Genomic DNA, 20,421 nt, shown 5'->3' with positions numbered 1-20,421 from the left:
CTACACAACGTCTTCGCCATATACAGAGCCATAGAACCTACCGTCGTGGTCTGAAAGGTCAGCAAATGCCGATGTCGGCCGCGGAAACTTAATTCTACTGTATCCTACAGTACCCACTGGGTACACTTTTGGAGCCTTGCCCATAGTACTAGTTATATTAATTCTAAAAAGTTTCCCAACCACCTGTCTAGGCCTATAAGCCATTTTATAGCCGTCACAGCCACAGGAGAAAACACCAAAACGTGCAAAAGATAATTTTGTGCATGCAAAACACCATTATTTATTATTATTTTGCGTCTACGTTTTGTCAGTTACCGTAACGATCGACATTTTTTTTTATAGACTTCTAGGGCTTGATTGTATCGAACATCATTTTTTAACTACAGGGCTATAGGGTAATTATGGCACAATTTATTAGTCAATATGTTTTGTACTAATACAACTATGTCCAAGACTAGTAGGCTCGTCTAAGTTTGCGTGTATATGTATGTTTATTTGTTGCTTGTTTGTTTATTCAGCTGCTTTCCATTCGGTCGTTTGTAGCTGGGTCTTAAATTTCTTAATGCTTGCTTTAATGTACAAATCACCTTCTTCCGTCTCCACGCCAATTGCTTGCCAACTGCATTCTGTACCATTTCAACCGATGCGGTTTTCATCTTCGTTGGCAATCCAGTATCATCTACAACAGCATATGGCTGAATACATAGAGCATATATTGCTTACGGAGCTTGATATTCGTCTCACCGAACATTTCGATATTGTTGTGAGTATGTGTACTTTTCCCTTTAGTATTTCGCAGCTTGGATAGTACAGTACTATGTTGATGATTGGATTATTCGCTCTATATATTCAAAAGAACTGATGTTTACCGTGAACAGGAGATAAGCGGGTAGGACGCAACGTGCACACTAAATTGGATGATGTAGTTGCAAATATATGCATGGAGACGAGTCACACATGTTGGACATAATTGGAAATGCATGGTAAACGTGTCGTGAAAACGTTGTTACTGTGCAACTATTAACTCTGCTAAGGACACGAGGGGTCCATGGTCAACGAATATTTTAACTTAGAGATTGTATGCACAAAGAGTATATTCAATTGGTGCTGATATCAAGGAAAGGATCCAAATTTATTTTAGGTGTAGTAGAGTTGATACAGACGTTGTGATGTGCATTGGCTACGTCTTTCATTCTTATGCTACAATTGAAGCATCCAGGGCACAGAGAACCTATAGTTAGTCTTTTTGAGGGAAGATTCGCGACAGGTTCATGCGACTACAACACGGGGTGTACTAAAATTCAGAAAATGGTACTTGGGCTATAGGACAGTAAAGCCGAGAAGTAGAATGTGAGGTGACAAATACAACCGTGTGGTGCTGATCAAGACGTTTTGCATGGTAATGCAACTATAGATGAAAGACAACGTGCAGTGGCTTGACAAATGATCGAATTTTGGCTACCGGGTGTGGAAGTGTCGTTGAAGGAAGTGCTATGGCTTTAGGAAGGATTACTCGGTTTTGACTACTGTAGAGTTTGAGAGTAGCTAATAAGATACGACCAGAAGAAACAATGGACCTCTTCTCAAGTGCGAATCCTACAGCCAGGTAAAAGTCTTAGGCTGAAGGACTCGCATTGATTCTATATTTGTGTTGAGTATTTTCTACACTAGACTCAATATTTACTTAAGTGTTTCTCTCACACGCGGGAGTCCCGGTATCATCTACCGGTAAACCCGCTATATTTCTGATCACTCTATCATCAGAAATATTGGATCCCAGATTCAAAACTCAGTATTTGATAATCCTGGGTTTTGGGTTTAGGATTGGCTTTTCTGATAATATGGCCCCTGGATGCTACAGCCCCCCCAACTTTATGTTTCTCAGCCTGCGTAGGAGTAAAAATGACATCTTATAGGACTAGATTATCTAGATGTTGGTGTTTTTGTACAGGGAAAAACTTGTCTTTTAGGGGGCATAAGATGAAAAACCTGCCACCATTATCCATTCTAGCATATTACTTATTGAATTATTTTATACTGGATAACAGGAGTACTCTATCACGCTCATCGGAGTCAGTCATGACCTGTGCTATAGGTTGATCTCAACTTGGCTTAGGAAAACGCATCTCAACGGTGGCTCTCCATCGAGACTTTGGTCCTTATCCCTCTGGCGTGTGGGCAGAGCATGCTTCAAGGTGAGAAAGTGGGAGTGTCCTTTAGTGTCAGTGAAACTTGGCTAAGTTCCCCTTCTCGTGCGCTGCCTGTTGCTCGCTGATCGTTCATCAGTCCTGGTTGCTGTTGACTTCTACGGCCTGTATTGCCTTCGCTTGTGTCGTTTACGCTGTCGGTATATCGTAAGAATATCTGGATCTGTGATGTCTGATTCATGTGTCCACGTGCGCTCTCCATCTGTCCATTGCAATAGGTAGTCCTGGGTTCCTCCACCTCTGGTGGATTCTCTATGGTCTAGTATCGAGGAGAATTGAGTCTCTTCTGATGGTTGGACTTGGTTGTTGGTAGTGGAATCTTTGGATTCGCTAGCCTTCTTGGCTTAACCAATTACATAATCATTGACTGAGTTAAGATATTCGGGGGCGCGAGTGCCATCAAGGTTACGAACGGAATATCTGTTGCCCTCTTTGCTTGCTATCTTGTACGGTCCTCCATATGGTGCTGTCATTTTATTCATTTCACCTAGGTAACGAACCATCACAAGGTCCCCTTCCTGGAAGTGTACATACTTCTCTTGATATTTGCGATCAAATGCTGCGCGCATTTTTTTTCTTGATATTGTGCCACATTGGCATCTAGTTGTGGTCGTATTGACTCCACTAGATTCTGTAGTCGTGTTTCCCATGTTATGGCTTTACCTGGTGCACTGACCGTTGAGTCATAATTGGTGTGTTGGTTTTGTCGTCGCCCATAGTACACATTGAACATTGGTGATTTGTGTCTGCGTGAGGAACGCAGGTTGTGGCCCATTTGAACAAATGGGAGACATGAGCACCAGTTACCTGGATTTTATTCAACAAATTTCCGTAGTAAAGGGATGAGGTCCCTGTGCGAGCAGTCATTCGCTCCCATTACTTTGGGTTGATACGGTCTGCACATTAAGTTTTGTGACGGTGCCTGCTCAATGGTTTTTGGGAGTATGTCATTCACGTATTCTGTGCCCTGACCCGTCTGTATGACTTGTGGAATTCCATGTTCACACATGGTTGAAACTAGTGTTTGTGCAACGGTAGCTGCCGACTTGTCCATCATCGGTCTAAGTATAGCGTATGATGAATATACAACTACAACTAACCATACCAGAACGTACTTGTTGCCTCTATTTGAGTCTATCAAAGGACCTATGATATCCACTTGTATTCTGTCGCCCGGGAATGCGGCGGTTATTGATTGTAAAGGGTGGAATCCCTTTTTGTGAATTTTGTTCTTGAGACATGGTACACAGCCCTCAATATATTGGTTGACCTGTTCCTTTTGTCTAGACCATGTGTGACCATCTAGTATGAGTTTGTTCACTGTTTCTTTGACAGTGTAGTGACCCACTGTGTGGTCGTGGGCTATGCGTGTGACTCTGTCTTGATACGTGACTGTGTTTAGCTCTGCGGACTCGTCCGCGATGTGTATGAGTGCAATGTTCACTGCAGGGTGCGTTAGTTTTTGGTCGAAGTATGGGGACTTTGTGCCTATTTTGGCTACTAATGTGACCCCCCATGGTGTTTTGCCACATGCTGTTGTGCCGTTCTTTAGGAATGTGTTGTTTGTGTTTTCGACTATCATTGGATCTTGTTCCAGTAATGACAAGAATTTGGGGAAGCATTTTGCGTTTGGGTAGTACGGAACGCAAATCGTAATGCTTGTGGCTTCCTCTGTGACTTTGTCTAACACATCTGGTATTAGTTCCCAGGGAGGATTCGCCCATGCGTTTATTTCATCTACCCACTTTTGTAGAAGCGCGTTTTGTTCTTTGGTGAATCGTGGATGTAGTTTCCAGTCTATGGCAGACATTAAGATGGGCATGTTTGTTTCTAGGTCAGTGTATTCCTGACCATTGTGTATGTGCTCATTTGCTTCTTTCAACACATTCGATGTTTGGATGTTGAATGTGTCTTCGTGTAGTCTTGACAATCTGTCAGCAACTTCATTATCTTTGTCTGGCACGTGTATGATAGTGAAGTGGTGATGTAATGTTTTCGCTATCCATTTCGCGAGCATGGGATGCAGCGTTTGCTGCTTGTTCATATGGCATATCGCTTTGTGATCTGTCCACAATGTTATATCGCCGCCTTTGATGTATTCTGAGAAATGTTTCAGACTGTATACGAGTGCTAACAACTCTTTAGTATTTGTCCCGTATCTTTTTTGTGCAGGGTTGAGACCTTTTGAGAAATAGAGTATATCTCTTCTGACTCCATCTACAATTTGGAACAGACATCTTCCTATGCCATAGTCACCTGCATCGTTCATGATCTGAAACGGTGCTTCACCACTCAAGCTGGTGACTAAACATTATGTACATGTAACTAACCAAATATATGTATATCTATAAACATCTGGGTGTTATTTACAACTGGTCACTGCGACGTTTCCTGGCTCGTGTCTGTGTATCCTTATGATAAGCTACAATGTCATTAGCATCGTCAAAAGCATCAACTGTTTCCCTTGTTGGCACTCCCTCACGCCAACGCACAAGGTATTCCAGCTTCCCCGTATCATCGTTCGTCCGATGTTTGATAATGTGACGGAATGCTGCGCCACCTTCATGCCACAGATCATCGTGCAATGGAGGGTCCGGACTGCGGTGAACCAACCGTAGTAACTCTACGCGAACCAGCTTCCCTTTAAACTCCTGGGGGGTGGACCCATCTCTATGTGTGAGATCATAGCCCTGACCGTTGCGACGCTTGACTACATACGGGCCAAACAGAGGGCGCATAGCTTTGGAAGTGCGTCCCTCCGACTTCACCATTACTACATCACCTTCCTCGAAGTGAACCAAGTCAAGTGCATGTAGACGGTCAGATGTCTTCGTTAATTTGTCCGTATATGCCGTAGTGATCTAATGCAACGTAGGCAAAATCGTATCCTGCAGCTGGTTCAGCCGTGGTGCCCACGTGTCATTGGTCACGGGTTGTTGCTCGGGAACATCGTCGGTAAAATCTGCAAACGGAACATGACGGCGGCCGAAATATACGCTAAACGGCGCGCTTTTGTGTCGTCGGGAGATACGCAAATTCTGGTAAAGCATGGTAAACGGTAGCCGTTCGTCCCATGCCTGAGGTACTGCCTCACAGCAGATGCGTGTCGAGCGTGTTATCTCCTTGTGTCGACGTTCTTTTGCGCCCAGTACTTGCGGTCTGTATGGTGGCGAGATCTTATGGAGTATACCTACTTCTTTGACAATAGGAGCTACCATGTTATTAGTAAACTCCGTCCCCATATCGGTCTGCAGCTTGCGTGGGAATCCATGTTCGCCGAGGATGGCCAGTAACATTTGAGCGGTTGATTCCTTAGTCTTATCGGGTGTGGCGCGTAATATCGAGTATCCGGATGCGACGTCTAACACATGTAAAACAAATTTATTCTGTCGGGAGGATGTCACCGACATTGGGATATAGTCCACCTGAATATGGTCCCATAAGTACTTCGCATCAATACTCATCATCGGATGGAACCCTTTACGCAAGGTGTCCTGGCCCAAACACTGACCACATCACCGTTTGATTTTAGTAGCTAGTTCAAACGTCCCCTGCCAGACATACCCGTTCTGTTGCAACTGTTGGACAGTATCGGCGGCGCCGTGATGGCCTTGCTCATGATGCGCCTGTGTGAGTTGTGTCCGCCGTTGTTGTTCCATCGGAGTGGCATTCTCGAACGCTGGTTGTGCCGCTTCACTAGTCAACGCAACGGAAATCTCCCGCGCAGTGTCCAAACATTGATGGTGTGGTGTGTGACGAGGCTCGGCGTATCCTAACCGTTGTGTGAAGCGCTCTGCTAGTTGGAATCCCGACGGTGGGCTCACTCGTGCCACCACCGTGTGGCCCCATGGAGCCTTCCCGCAAGCATACTTCGCATATTTCAGAAATGTATGCGGGGTTCGGGGTACTACCACGGGCTCGGCTTGCAGTAATGATTTGAAGAGGTCAAACCATGGTGCTCGCGGGTTTAGGGTTTAGGGTTATCTGTTTTGATATTCCGTAGCATGCGGTGTATCAGTTTCCATGGCGGGTTTATCCATCCATCGACCAGCGCCCAGTCATGGTCAAACGCCCCATTGCGGTCATTCTTAGTTCAGAACCTGGACAGCTGAGCGTTGTGAGGTGCTGCGAATACGTCTATATTGTTATGGCCAACGATACGTTGAGCCTGTTAAAAATAGCTGGGAAATAGTTGCCAGCAGTCTGCATACAGCACCTCTGGTACATCCGTCTCCGCCGTTCCTTCATGTATCCGACTGAGCATGTCCGGTAGTACGTTCTTCTCCCCCGGTACTGTCGAATGTCGGAACCGCTAGAAGTGGATGATTAACCGTCGTCGGTGTCGTACGCTTCGTGATCACCAAGTCTTTTAACCATTTCTGTACTTGTTCGTCGACGTACGGAAGCCATCGATCGGATACGAAATTGCGTGTTGACCTTCTCATGCTCATTGCTTGCTCGCGGGTGACTGATATCGCCACCTCACTCCCCTCTAAGCGACAACGTACATTGTCCTCAATAGCGGCGTTCGTTTCTAAAACTGTGGCAAGCCGTGCCCGCACTCCGTCTGGTTCGGTAACGTCGGGGGGCTGGCGGCGAGCCACTGGCTTGAGAAGGTCGTCGAGCTCTGTTGGGTCGATAGGTGTCGGCGGTGATTATATCCCTCCCAGGTATAATCCTAGATTAGGCATCATATCGGGCCCAAGTATGATATCGATACCGTCGGGTAGATTCATCAGTTCAAACGGCCTGTTGATAATCTCGGAACCATAACGTATAGGTAGTACCTCTGTTGTTCCCAGCCGAGGAGTACGGGCTGCCTTGTTTGCTAAGTATATGAACGAACCAGTTGGTGCTGGTGTGATTGGTCGTCCTAAAAGGTCTCGGATGACCGAGCAATGCAGCTACGGTTGGCACTGGTGTCCACCAACGCACGGAATGTACGCCTATTCACTTGCAGTTGGATATAGACACGGTTATCGGAAGACAGCAGTGGGTCTTGGGTTGCCATTGCTGCCTGCCATATCTGTGTCAGCGTAAGTGCTACATCATCGTCGGTCACCCTGACGTCTCAGGGTTGCTCCGAGAACGGAGTCCATGACGACTGCGGTGTAGTCGGATAGGAATCGTCGCCTTGTCCAGCTTCCTCCGTCAAGATCGAATGTATATGTATCTCTGTGGCAGACTGAGTGTCGTTCCTGGGGACGTCCTCTTGTATGACCACATTAACCTGTAGTGTGGACATGTTTGTCGTTGCCGCCTGTTGGAAAATTGCGACTGGTGGCGTTCTTGCCCTTGCGGTAGCGTTGTACGTTGCTGTGAATATTTGTATCTGACGATCGCGATCTATTGTCCTGCATCAGTGGTGGCACCGTAAACCCTGTAGTGGTGGCACCGTGGTATGTGCCGGAGGTCTGAAGGTGCTTGCGCCCGGCAGCTGTTACATGTGGTTGCTGTAGCCGTCGCTGTTGGCCGTTGTTGCCACTGTTGGTGTTGACGTTGACCTATATGGGGACTGGGTCGACCTGTCGCCTTGTGGTCAGAATACAAGTATTTAGGTTTTAGTGTTTATTTTAGCTATTATAGCTTTTTACAGTTTATCAGAATAATCTGATAAACGTGGTTTTTGCTGACTATTACAGCACATGACTTATAACTCACTTTTAGAGTCACTAATTTTACAATTACTAATAAATGGACATCGTCTCCCTCTCTACAGAGGAAGAACATTGCGATACAGTTATTGAAGCGTTCGTTTACCACATTTTTAACTTACCAAGGAAGTTGTGAGTTTATTAGTAATTAGGAAATAAGCTACTTTATAATAATTGAATGAAATTTATTATATTTTTCTACAGGAATACGACGAACGAAGAAAGAGAATACCGATTGTTATAATAGCAAAAGTAAGATGGCGCGACAAAATGACGAAATCTTTCAGAACCTACCCGAGCAAAGGACGATTCAGGCTCAATAGAATCAGTATGGCTAGACAGCTCGAACGTTTCAGGCTTCCTAGACAGGTAGCTAACTTTACTGTGTCTCCAAGAACGGAGGCAAACAACGACACTACGACCGAACCCAAGGAGCCTACGATCAAACCCAAGAAGCAACCGAATCAGGAACAGAAATCCAGGACAAGAAGGGCCAAACGGCCAAGACGAGGGTCCAGCCAGACGATCTGTTAAGTAGAAACGATGGTGCAAAATAGTTTGGTAATTATATGTTGTAGTAACAAATAGTATGGGTGAGATTGTAGGTTAGATATCGAGTTAGAACCCTATTCTGGAAATTTTTGGGTTAGAGGATGCTCAGTAGGAATTGCGTTAGAGAAAAGAAACCAGTGTATATAGTGAGTAAGATCTAATGTGTTGTATGCATAGCAGAACTCGGGAATATAATCAGGAATGTTGCTCCTATGGTAAATGAAGCAAGTAGATACAATACTACAAGAAATACACCCTAACTCTAGGCATAGAAAAAGGGAAGAGTACTTCGCAATGTCCCAGTTAGAAGATACTGAAAGGGACTAAAACGATGGTTAGAAAGCAAGTAAGGACACAAAGAACAAGTCAGCGTAAACAATTATATATGTATACCATAATATCATAGGCATAGAACGTCACTAACGTGGTATGAGAGATTCTTCTTGACGAAATTGAGAGATCGAATGGGTAGAGAGTATGTACATATTCAAATGGTACCCAGGTACATGGAACAGAGAGGTTAGCAATAGGATCGTGGTACGATGCGGACTAATAGTACAATTTGAGTCTCACTGTAAATCAAAGAACCGACTTAGAAGTTACAGTACATAGACAAGGGTGATATTTGGTAAACTAGGGGATGTCGAGGTAAGAATTATATAATGCACAGTTAGAATCCACAGAGGCACTAGGAACTAATTGTCTAAGCAGGACTTCGTGTTAGAGGTGCTCGAAGGAAAGTACCAAGCAGGATCTAGAGGTATGCAGAGGGCTCCGTAGGGCACGACAGGCCGACACTGGGCAGTTACATACCAATAACCGCGACGGCACGTGCAGCTGCGCAAGGGAGTAAGATTGGCGAAGGAAGGGGAGTAAAGCAAGAGCTGTGGAGCTCTCTAAGGAGCAAAAGTAGGTCGCCGAAGAAGGATGTGACTCCACTAGGAGGTGGGAGTAGCACCCAAGGAGTGTATGGTGAACCCCGACAAGTACTTCATCGAAAAACACCATAGTCTGCTGGAGGCATGAGCAGGATTCATGTACTAATGTACCACTCTGAAAAGGAACGTAGTATAGGGCACGGAATAAATCTTTCCAGGCAAACAGTGTCGAGACTTGTTGAGATGAGAAACGATCTCTAGGACGGAGAAGTATTTATGCTCGACCTATTTCGAGGACATTTACATACATGTCCAAACATCCATTGATCTACACAACGTACTATTATGTCCAACCTACGTCAAAGCCGTAGGCAGCAACATCTGACCCCTGAACGTCGGGAGGAAGACGACATAGACTGTCGAGGGACTAAGCGCCGCCAATCTGTCACGGACCATACCGGCCAACGAGCTGAGAACGGACGGATGGAACCACAGGATGGAGAGGTTCATCACCCAGCAACGGCTAACAATAGACAGGCATCTAAGACACCCAGGGGTGATATCAGCCTAACAAAGGAAGACGTTGTAATTAATGACGAGGCCAAAGGATATCCCGACCTGCGTGCGGACAGGGGGCAGTCCATTACTGGTGAACATGTAGCTAGTAGTAGGCTGTCCTCCTGTTCGTCTTCGGGTATCTCTGGTGCCTCATCTTCCGGTAACGAGCAACCACGCATCCCACCCAATAAGCGTAGGCAACACCGCCGTCGTTCCAACAACAAGGGCACAGTGCAGGGCCAGTCGTCGACAAAGAAGCTAACCGAGCTCATGGCACAACAACAGTCGCTCTTGGAGAAGTACGAACAAAGGCTGAAGCGTACATCTTCAGAACGACCTACGACAGTGCTGTCCGCGCACGAAGCGTTGACTAGCCCACATAAACGGGGGCATAGGGCACGAGGTAGGGAGGACAATCCCACGTTTCGTATCCAAGGCCGTTCACAACAGCACCATGGACTCGGGTACGAATCACCTGGGTCGGCAGATCAACTCTCCAAGGAGGAAGAGACTTTGTCGTCTCTGGAGGAGGCTCCGTCATTCCAAGAATTCGCACGTGAGTAGGTGTTGACCAAACAAAAGCCACATGGGCAGGAAGTGCTCAAGAACAGGCAGGACCAAATGAGCACGACCTATCGCCAACAACAACAGCGACAGTCGTTCGAGAGGGCAGCAACCAGTGAGCATGTACAGACGCCCAAGCGAACGGAGACGACGTCGCTCACACCTCCACCCACACCGGCGAGTATTGAGAAAAGTCGACAGGTGCTATACGCACGTATACTACACTTGAGCGACGAGTTATGCCAAGCAATAGAGGATAATATTACGGCTCGAGCTGAAGCTCTTAGGGGAGCGATCGAAACACTTCGAGCCACGCTAGAGTCCCGTTCAGTGGAAAAGCGTCCGGTACCATCACCTCGTACACGGCCCTATTGGCCCTCGAATAGATACCACCTCCACGACATCATGGAACGGGACACGAATGGGGGCTCTACTGGAGGTTTTTAAGAACGCGCAAATCGCAGGGTTAGACGAGAGTTGGAGCCTTACGTGGTTCCACAAGGTATAATCTTACTTTAAGGCTGAGAAGTCAACATTGGATTACATACGTGACAACTCTGAACGGTTGAAGATGTGGATGCCACAACTATAAATCGAACAGATTTGCTCGCACGAGACTCAAGCCACTGTTGATTCCGCGTTTCGTAAGCTTGCCAAGGGCCACAGCCGCAACATGCACATCCCTATTATGGAACATGACATAGCTCATGGAGAACCACAGGATGGCACGTGAACGATGCCAGACGGATGCAGACTTCCAACAGAATTTATTAAACCACTGCATTGTTCAACTATTAGAGGAAGCTCTCAACGGCCGTACATATGAACGCACTCTACAATTGCATCCCAAATGGCAGTTAATGAAGACTCACGAGCTTCTACAGTTGTTGAGTCCCGACATTCAGGACGCACAGCAGTGCACTACGGCTCGACTCCAGAACCGGATTAATCACGAAGGTCCACCAAGTAATGGGGCTCATGACTACACCAATAGCCGCCTTAACCCGCAGGCGGTTCGACGACAATAACAGAACTGGGCACAGCGACCCCAGCCGACATTACCTACAACGTGTGCTGGATGTCAGGCACAAGCACCGCCAGGTTCACGTCATATTTCGTGATGTCACCATTTCCGAGCGTCGCCCCCAGGGGGTACGGACGGCAGGGCGCGGCCGTGTGACACCAACCGCACATCGCGAGACGCACAACCGGCACACAGACTATCCGCAGCTCCAACCTTAGGACAGGGACAGCCCAACAACCCAGGCAGAGACTTGGTCACTACACGCCCGACTCCGCAAGTACAGGTGAACGCGATTACAAACGACGACAGTTTTGTACCACCATCAGCAGCTACAGAGGTACACATCAGCTCGATACTCACGGAAGACTTCGAGCACACAATACTGGAACCAGACCAGGACCACGGTATATGAGAGACTGTTACCGATCGAGCATGAGATATGAGGGTGTCTGAGTCGGATATGAGCTTCACATTTGTTAATATTATTAGGAAAGTGATGGCGATACAGGACCCATTACTGTCTTCTGATAACCGAGTTTATATTCGAGTGCAAGTTAACGGACGTACTTTCAGAGCATTGATAGACACGGGCACTGGAAAGTCACTAAATGTACATAAAAAAGTCTCTAAATGTACTTTTTAAATTTTTTGTTTGAAAAGTTTGAGAAAGAAATTGAATATCGCATTTAGCGATTTTAATTGGGCAATTATAAAACGTACCCGTAAATCTGTATGTACATTTAGTGACTTTTCCATGTAGGCCATGTATATTTAGGGTATTTCCTCAAGAAGATACAACGCATACATAACGTTGTATATCCTTGCTTGCGAGAAACACGCAATGTGGCCTTATTAAAAAGGCAGAATAGGTGGAATGCTACCAAGAAGATAGCAGAGTATCATGTGGGAGACAGAGTTAACATCCGTCAATGTAATTCCGATGCTACTATATTAACATCTAAATGGATAGGACCATATATAATCTCTGTAGCTGACACTAAAAGTGGAACTGAGGTAAATAACCCCGACGGTTCTAGTGCTCTAAATATAGGCACTAGCAGGATTCCGACTACTGAGATTATCCTCGCAAGAAGACATGATTCTAATGCCCTTCTTGACCGTTCCGAATTTAAAGACACTTTATGGAGAACGGATGAAGAAGGATATACATATTATCGTACACGTTTTATAGGCGGTGCAACGGCTGAATTAACTTCAGACGCTTTTGACAGTCAAAACTATTTAAAAGCCTTTAATAGAAATGACGTAAGCGCCTACATAAGTCACAAGCTGAAAAAGATAGCATGTTATCATCATCTAAAGGCACGGAAGTTGAAACTAACCCGCCAACAGCATTTATCCCGAGCAATACTCATCCTTCGTATGTTCCGAAAACATTGAAACAGAAGAAGCGTCCAGTCGACCACCACGGACCTATTGGACCTAAGCCCAAAACTCACAGGGTAACCGAGAACGCTTAACTTCTCCACCTGAGAAACATTAAATATATGTTTTGCTACTTAATGTTTCGACCCGTTTTCCTTTTCTCGCTTTTTTTAATCCCAAAATCAGCTTGAGTGAGCAACTAGCCTCTCTTGGGTCAAAGCTGGGTGGGGGCTGTGTAATAGCCGGGCCTCCACGTTAGAATCTTTTATATAAACGTACTCCTAAAAGTACCTAAACTTATTTTTCCTTAAATGGTTTTTAACGAATCTATTAATTAAATACCTTTTCCATTTTACATATCAGATATTTAGACAAGGCCATTAAAATGCCTGATTAAAATGCCAACGATATGATTTGGACTAGTTCTAATAATATATCTATATTTACTTTCCAAATCTATTTATATCTAATACCTCGGTAGCGAGATGGCTCAACCGAACATAGGTTTCTAGGGACTATTAGCGTTGCCTAGTTTATCCTCCATTCAGCCATCCAGATTTGTCAGTCTGATCAAGGCTAGTCGGTAATTCTTGATAAGTGGCTAGTTATTGGTTAAATCAATAACTAGGGACATCAAGAGTATTTTAATTTTTAATTTTTAATTTTTACTTTTTCTTCTTCTAAAGATAGGATTTTATGAGTCTCTCGGATTCGCCCCAACGAAACATAGTAATAGTTGCTACTAGAGCGACAACGAAAAGCTAAATAAAATCCCTTCGGCGAAACAGTACTGAGAGGATTATATATAGGGAATATCCCAGCCTCACAATCCCTCAGAGTATTGCTGTTTTCACGAGGCATACCTTACTTTACTAAAAGACTAAAAGACTCATTTCTTTTATTTTCCTTTGAATTTAATTAAACTTAGACCTAACTTAGGCGTTTAATTACTCTAAGTCGCTAGTATCGCCTCGATAGACCGTAACTTACAAGGTGATGACTCATCCGAAACCATAGAGACAGGTATTTTCACAAACCCGATGGTAGAGAAAGTCTCGTTACACAAAGGATCGTGATTAATAAATACAGGGTTTTGCATCGTTTACTTAATGAGTGTGTGCATCGTTTACTCCATGATTGCGTGCATCGTTTACTTAATGAGTGTGTGCATCGTTTACTCCATGATTGCGTGCATCGTTTGAATGTGTAGCGTTTGTTACTAGTCTCTGTGCTCTACTATGCGCCCGTTTGAATCCGCCCAAGAGTGGTGATCCCAGCGTGGAAGGTAGGGGTTTGCATCGTTTACTCAATGAGTGTGTGCATCGTTTACTCCATGATTGCGTGCATCGTTTACTTAATGAGTGTGTGCATCGTTTACTCCATGATTGCGTGCATCGTTTGAATGTGTAGCGTTTGTTACTAGTCTCTGTGCTCTACTATGCGCCCGTTTGAATCCGCCCAAGAGTGGTGATCCCAGCGTGGAAGGTTATAGTCAAACCCTTTAAGTTACTGACAGTCTCGTTGACCTTTGACAGTGTGAAATGATCCCCCGAAAGCATTGAATTGCCGTAAGTCAAAGCACGCACGGACTTTGATGAGCTTTCCTGACAGTGTAAGCGTGGGTACCACCAGCAAGGGAAGGCTGACAAACGATATCGATGTCCGATGATTGGTGACCAACTCATGTTCCTGTTTGCGAACTTGCTTTGTTACATGCATTTTGTACTTGTCAGATACAAAATTCCGTGTCTATCGTCGTAGTCCCAATTATTTATCTCGAGGTATCAAAAGTGATTCTTCACTACCCGGTGTGTGCATCGAGCTGCATCCAAGATGGTCTCGTTAGCGTCCAGATACAGTCGTAAACGGTGATGTACATCCTACGGCTCTGACAGGCCGGGAGCCATTCGAAGATTAATCGGCTCCAGCAGTTCATCCATATCATTCCGATCTATTTCTAACACTCCGATGAATCCATAACATTCCGATTAAGCCAGTAAGATATATTCCCAGTTTTCCCATAATATCCGTACCCACAATTATAGCAATGTTACCTGTATGTTCATAAGCTCAAACGTACAGCCCTCGGTCGATGCTTTCCCATATTGATCCTTTGTCGAGTGCGTTGTACCCAAGCGCGGAGTGCAGAACACTTTGTCCGCCAAATAAATATAGCTATCCTTAGTTGGTGGCTTAACGGATAGGCGTGCCTTATCTGCGGATGCCTAGGTGATGACTGAACGGTTCGGCCCCGTGTCACATATTCTGGTCGTTCACTTGTAAAGTGACATATACACGGTTGTCAGCCTTTTACTACAAAAATTCTTGTTACCGTCCGACCAAAAGACACGCACATGTTCACAGTAGATACCCCAACAGCTCAATCCGAACTTGTCTCTTCTTCCCATCCTGCTGGTCCTTGGTCGTCTTCCATCAACTCATCTTTACTTTGTACGTATAACTCGTCGACCAAGTCATGAATATTCATTTATTCATTTTCTCCCGTCTCTGCTGGTGGTTGATCAGGCAACTGACCAGCGTCTACTAAGCTAACACGAGGGCCGAAATTATTACCTGACCTCTGTGGCGCGCGCGTCGCTGAGCCCATGGTCGATCTACGCTGCATCAGATCTCCACTTTGTGTGGGAGCACATGTGTTGGTCTAAATCGATAGTCGCTGTTGTTTAAAACATTTAATATGCATGTCCTGGTCCCGAGCGAGGTTCTGCTAACACGACCGACAACGAACACGAGGGTTCGATGCTAGTAGTGCATGTGGGTTACCTCGTGTATTCGCATCAGCTCGCAAGTATGAGCGTGAACGCGATCTTCCCGGAATCTGTTGCGGTCGCAATAAATTTTCCCAGTAATAGTTTTCCTGTGGATTAGGCGGCCAGTCCTTCGCCGTCCGTTTGTCGAACGTCATCGAGTACGTTTTCAGAGTCTCATTAGATGCACAATCAGATCCTGTAACGCACCCGCATCTTATATGCGTCTCTCTGTAGCATCTAGGGACCAAATTAACAAAAAGCCAATCCGAATCCCAAAATCTCAGAATCATCAAACATTGACTTTTGGAATTTGGGTTGGAATATTCCTGATATTAGAGTCATCAGAAAAATTAGCGGTATAACCGGTAATCTAAACCTAATCTCCGCGTTTAAGAGAAACACTCAAGTAAAATCCTGAGTCTAGTGAATTAGAAAACACAAATAAAGACTCAGGTCGATTCTCTCAGACCAGGGGTTTTTCCTAGATGAGATAACCGTACTTGAGAAGAGGTCTATTGTATTCCCTGGCTCGTACCCTTCAGCTACTCTCTACACTCTACATCTCTACTTCTGCTTGCATCATTCGTTGAGTAAGATGGAAGACTTGCACCTTCATATCTGCTGCTGTAGAGTGATACAATTCTCAGTAGGCTCTGATAGCTTACAACCTTTTGCCGCCTGTGGGTCATCCAAGTGATGAACCGGGAAGGTGTTTGCGGTATTCCAACGTATCCATAGGTACATTTGCTGCATCCTGACAATTCTCCTTCATCTCGTCCGGTGAACGTGGGCGACGATGGCTTTGTGGCTTGTCACGAAATAAATTCGCTGCCACCTGACCTTGATGAAACGGTTGCCGCGGAGACTTTATCACTCTGAGAAATACATAAAAAGGAACGCTTTGCCGATGACGACAAATTCTGTAGAGTGATCATTGCCAAGTGCAAATCCGCTGGGTCCAAACGATTCTTTCCAGAAGATTAAGTACGGCTGACGATTTCTGAATATTACTAGAGCCACAAGATTCTGTCGGCACCTCATCAGGTGCCGGGATTTTTTGCGCTCGATTTTGAGCGTGTTTCAACATACGCTCCCCGCGATCAACGTGTATATTGTCATGTGGTGCCACCTGAGGTAGGCTTCCCGCGGCCAGTTCTGCGTTTCACTGGGCTGATTTGCTTCATATCGTCACCCCCGCTGTTAGGTAAATGTCCAGTCTGTCTGTGTTGGGTATTGAGGAGCCCACCGTGTTTGCGATGTTGGTGCGACCTGATGCATGGAATAAATTTTCGAAGCCGCCTGCATCGTCCCATTGTCAGTAGTCGAGTCAACGTCCGCCGTGGAAATGTGACGAAGTTGGCGGAGTTGCCCACGAAATAAATGAATGATATCTGTGGCCTCCTATACATTCGTCAATAATCCCAAGTGGATTTCCCGATCAGCAATCAACTCAGGATGTTGTTTGGCCTTGTCCAGCGTAGAAATTGAGTGTTTGGCCTCAGGAACTAACCGATGGATTTCTGTAACGTGGATTTCTGCTTTACCTTTACCCTCGAGTGTCTGATCGTAGAAAAGACTGTCTCCACCTAAGCACAGATCAAAGGCAGTTGACGATGAACTCCGTGCAAACGTTTCCATAGACTGTCACAAGATTTTGTACCGGCGGAGTAATAAGTCATTTCAATATCTTAAGTAAGAAAAAGAAAATGATTCTAGTTAGTTCGATTTATAAAGAACGTAGTTTAATAATTATAGTAGTTCTCACGGTCACTTAAAAATGTAGTCAAGACCTAGCGCTCAGTAAAGAGTGTCAAGTCTTAATAAGTGAACTCAGTCAGAAGTGCCGTTTTGAACGCGGCGCCTGCTGTATTAATTATTCACGTTCCTATGTGGGACGAGATTTTCTCTAGCAACCAATGATTGTGAAAGTACCCGTATCTATGGCTTTGGTCTCTTAGTTACTAAATTATGATAAAGTCCGATGAGACTTCCTCCTCTCTCAATCAATTCCCTATTCCACTACCTATTCCGGTCCCCTGGTCCGGTCCTGAAATAATCCACTTAAGTCCGGTCATCTGGTTCGGTCCTGAAATCCTCTTGTAGGTGCGGTCCTCCGGTGCGGTCCCCTGGTGCGGTCCTCCGGTGCAGTCTTAAACCTCCGTCTAGGGTACTATGTCCCCAGAGGTACTGCCCGCCGCGGATACCCATGTTATTAAGAGAGATGCCTCTGATGGCGGAGAGATGCCGGCGCGCTTCGTTTCCCTTCGCTTGTCTTCAGAGGTTACACCAACTCATGTACCTGACACCCCATCTGGTACTGCGCCAACCTCTTCTGCATGGCAACCAAATACTCCGCTGCCGTATCTCAGCCGCCTCATCCGGGCCGTCTTCCTGGGCCTCCAGTTCATCGATGAACACTTTGAGCATCGCCCGGCCACACATAAAGACAGCTAACTTCTGCAGAACCTCGAAGATGCTTTCAGGGTGCTGTCGCAAGGTGACACACAGCGCAACCTGCGCCCAAATACCACACGAGAGGTGTGTGCCCTGGGGCCTCGGCGGCCGTGAACGATTGAAGGAGATATGTGGGCTACGTTTAAAGGCTAAGGTGGTGTGACTCAGCTACCAGTGACTCCACCACCTATCGGCATCCTGGTATGAGGGACAGAACCTTGGATATGCCAAGTGTCGCATTGTGTGCGACTTGCCTACTGTTCCTGATCGCGACGTGTTCACGTCAGATAAATGCCCACTTGGGCCTCCTGTCGGGTGTCTTGTCCAGAGGCTTCAACGAGCAGAAGGCCAGCTATTGCTACCAAGGTCGGCCCTGGCAGAGGTCACAGACCGGGAGCGGTTACAGCCAGAGTAATATATATCTGCACGAGGAATTGGCCAGTTTGCCGGAAATACGGCAATCTGCTGGGGTTACAGTTCCTACTTCTTGTTAGGCATGTACCACTTAGTCGTATGTTGAGGAATTTGTATATATACAGGTAAGGCATGGCGACTCATCGCGGGTCGAGCAGTGTGCACAACATCATCGATGTAATGAACCTGTGTCACAGTGCCAACAGACACCACACGACTTACTTCTTCTTCATCACCAGAATCGCTCAATAGAACAGGTAATTCACTGTAGGAGTCATCAACCGTAGCAGCTGTGTGTCTAGCGGACCCGTTTATCCGGCTACAAAATGTGTTCGTGGCTACCCCAAATCGATCTTTATTCTCCGACATATTTCGATATGACAGTATGCAGGCCAACAGCGTTCATCGCACATATTGCTGCTCTGCTTCAAAACCATCAATGTGCCTGTGAGCTTGAGAACGTGCAAGGAAAATACGATTATTCTTGAAAAGTTTTTGTTAAAAAAGTCACACCGGTTGATACTCTATTACACATGCATTGTTAGTGTGCAATGTAGTAGACTTGAATAAAGTACAAATGTATACATTTATTTCTGACCTCACCTTTGGTTTTATACCTAAGGTGTTTGTGCTATTGTTCAGCCACTTGGGCTGGCCAGGGTAAAAACTCATATGGTTAAAATGAGAAACCTTCTGCAGAACACTTCAACATCTCGATGCTATTCTATTTCAACTTAACTGCTACTAAATCTCATGCCGATCACATAATGTCTTTCCGCATAGGTTGTGACTCACATAGAGCCGCGGTTATTTTTTGAATGTTGCGGGTGGCAGCCTTAGTCCACTCTCGGGAGTTGGTTGAGAAACATAATCTGCTCTCGAGAGTCGGTTAAGCATTAACTCCTCTCTCGGGAATAATTTAAGCAACTTGATTAGCTCTCGGGAGTGAGCTAACTCTGATGACTTCTATAAATCAATGAGGGTTTCTTGCTGTAAAATCTGGCCTGAGACCTGTAATCTCTCATGCATGGGTCATCATACATGAAATCAAGCTACATGCTTCTATATTCCTGGACACCAGTATCTAGGCGCACTTAATCTCGGAAAACTGCTACATACCCAAAACGCCAGCCACTGGACCCGAAAGTATATTTTATTGTGAGTAAGGGTACTTCGGAGTGTGAATTTTGACCCGACACTCTACATTAGGAGGCTGAAGCTAGAGGCTGGAACTGCACCGTTAATATGGTCATGTAAGCAGATAGCACTAATCAGAATGCCATGAAATAAGTAAACTTGGCAAAATAACAACTACAAAGCACGCTGAAAATATGTACATATTGATACTTTAAGTTCGCTTCAAGCACATGTGTCCATATATCAACCTTACATACAACATATCTATCAAAATCATATGTGAAGTAGTCTCGTAGGGGTGAAAATACGAACATATTCGATTAGAGTTCGCATATCAAGCGAAGTTGGTGTATGTATACCACAACATCGACATTATCTTGGGGAGTAGTGGTCCGTGCTGAGACTCACCAATGCCATCTTCATTATTTAAATGATTGTAGATCTATGCACTCAATGATGATATTCGTAACACAGAATCGAAAAGTAGCGAATAAGAAACAGGCATTTCTACACGCTTTCTATCTCCCAGTTGCCAGCCGCCTTGTTTGGAGTGTGGCCCAAACACCAGTACTTTTTTTCCCTGATAGGGTAGGGGAGGGGAGGGGGTGTTATAATTCGTATCGCGCACCCGGCCCACTCAGCCAATATACTCGTTTATGACACAGAAGTGCTCGACCAGTTTTATACCTATATCGGAGTTTTCGATTCGTCATTTCGCAGTCACCTTAACCCTATCAGCACACAAAAGAAGTGAACTCCATCCCACCAGCGCACAATTCCAAATTGTGTAATCAATAGAATTTGTCTACCATACAAATATAT

The 20,421-nt window shown here is 45.4% G+C and overlaps 4 protein-coding genes across 4 annotated transcripts; 1 reads left to right on the top strand and 3 right to left on the bottom strand.

The window, feature by feature from the left end:
• Positions 1–6,451: 6,451 nt before the first annotated feature.
• On the bottom strand, positions 6,452–7,218 carry SARC_03128 (hypothetical protein; the record flags this gene model as incomplete). The annotated part of the gene is made up of 3 exons (XM_014303094.1): positions 6,452–6,834; positions 6,928–7,062; positions 7,116–7,218. 3 exons carry the CDS (start codon positions 7,216–7,218, stop codon positions 6,452–6,454), a joined length of 621 nt encoding a protein of 206 aa, XP_014158569.1.
• Positions 7,219–9,636: 2,418 nt separating this feature from the next.
• SARC_03127 (hypothetical protein) lies at positions 9,637–10,413 on the top strand (the record flags this gene model as incomplete). The annotated part of the gene is made up of 1 exon (XM_014303093.1): positions 9,637–10,413. The coding sequence occupies one exon, from the start codon at positions 9,637–9,639 to the stop codon at positions 10,411–10,413; it is 777 nt and encodes a 258-aa protein (XP_014158568.1).
• Positions 10,414–16,995: 6,582 nt separating this feature from the next.
• On the bottom strand, positions 16,996–17,232 carry SARC_03126 (hypothetical protein; the record flags this gene model as incomplete). Its single annotated transcript, XM_014303092.1, has 1 exon — positions 16,996–17,232. One exon carries the CDS (start codon positions 17,230–17,232, stop codon positions 16,996–16,998), a length of 237 nt encoding a protein of 78 aa, XP_014158567.1.
• Positions 17,233–18,528: 1,296 nt separating this feature from the next.
• Positions 18,529–18,831, bottom strand: SARC_03125 (hypothetical protein; the record flags this gene model as incomplete). Its single annotated transcript, XM_014303091.1, has 1 exon — positions 18,529–18,831. The coding sequence occupies one exon, from the start codon at positions 18,829–18,831 to the stop codon at positions 18,529–18,531; it is 303 nt and encodes a 100-aa protein (XP_014158566.1).
• Positions 18,832–20,421: the final 1,590 nt, after the last annotated feature.

The sequence above is a fragment of the Sphaeroforma arctica genome (genome assembly GCF_001186125.1).
Source record: "Sphaeroforma arctica JP610 unplaced genomic scaffold supercont1.153, whole genome shotgun sequence".
Taxonomy (NCBI): Eukaryota; class Ichthyosporea; order Ichthyophonida; genus Sphaeroforma; species Sphaeroforma arctica.
The sequence above is the reverse complement of the archived record's forward strand: the minus strand, read 5'-3'. Positions and strand labels throughout refer to the sequence as shown.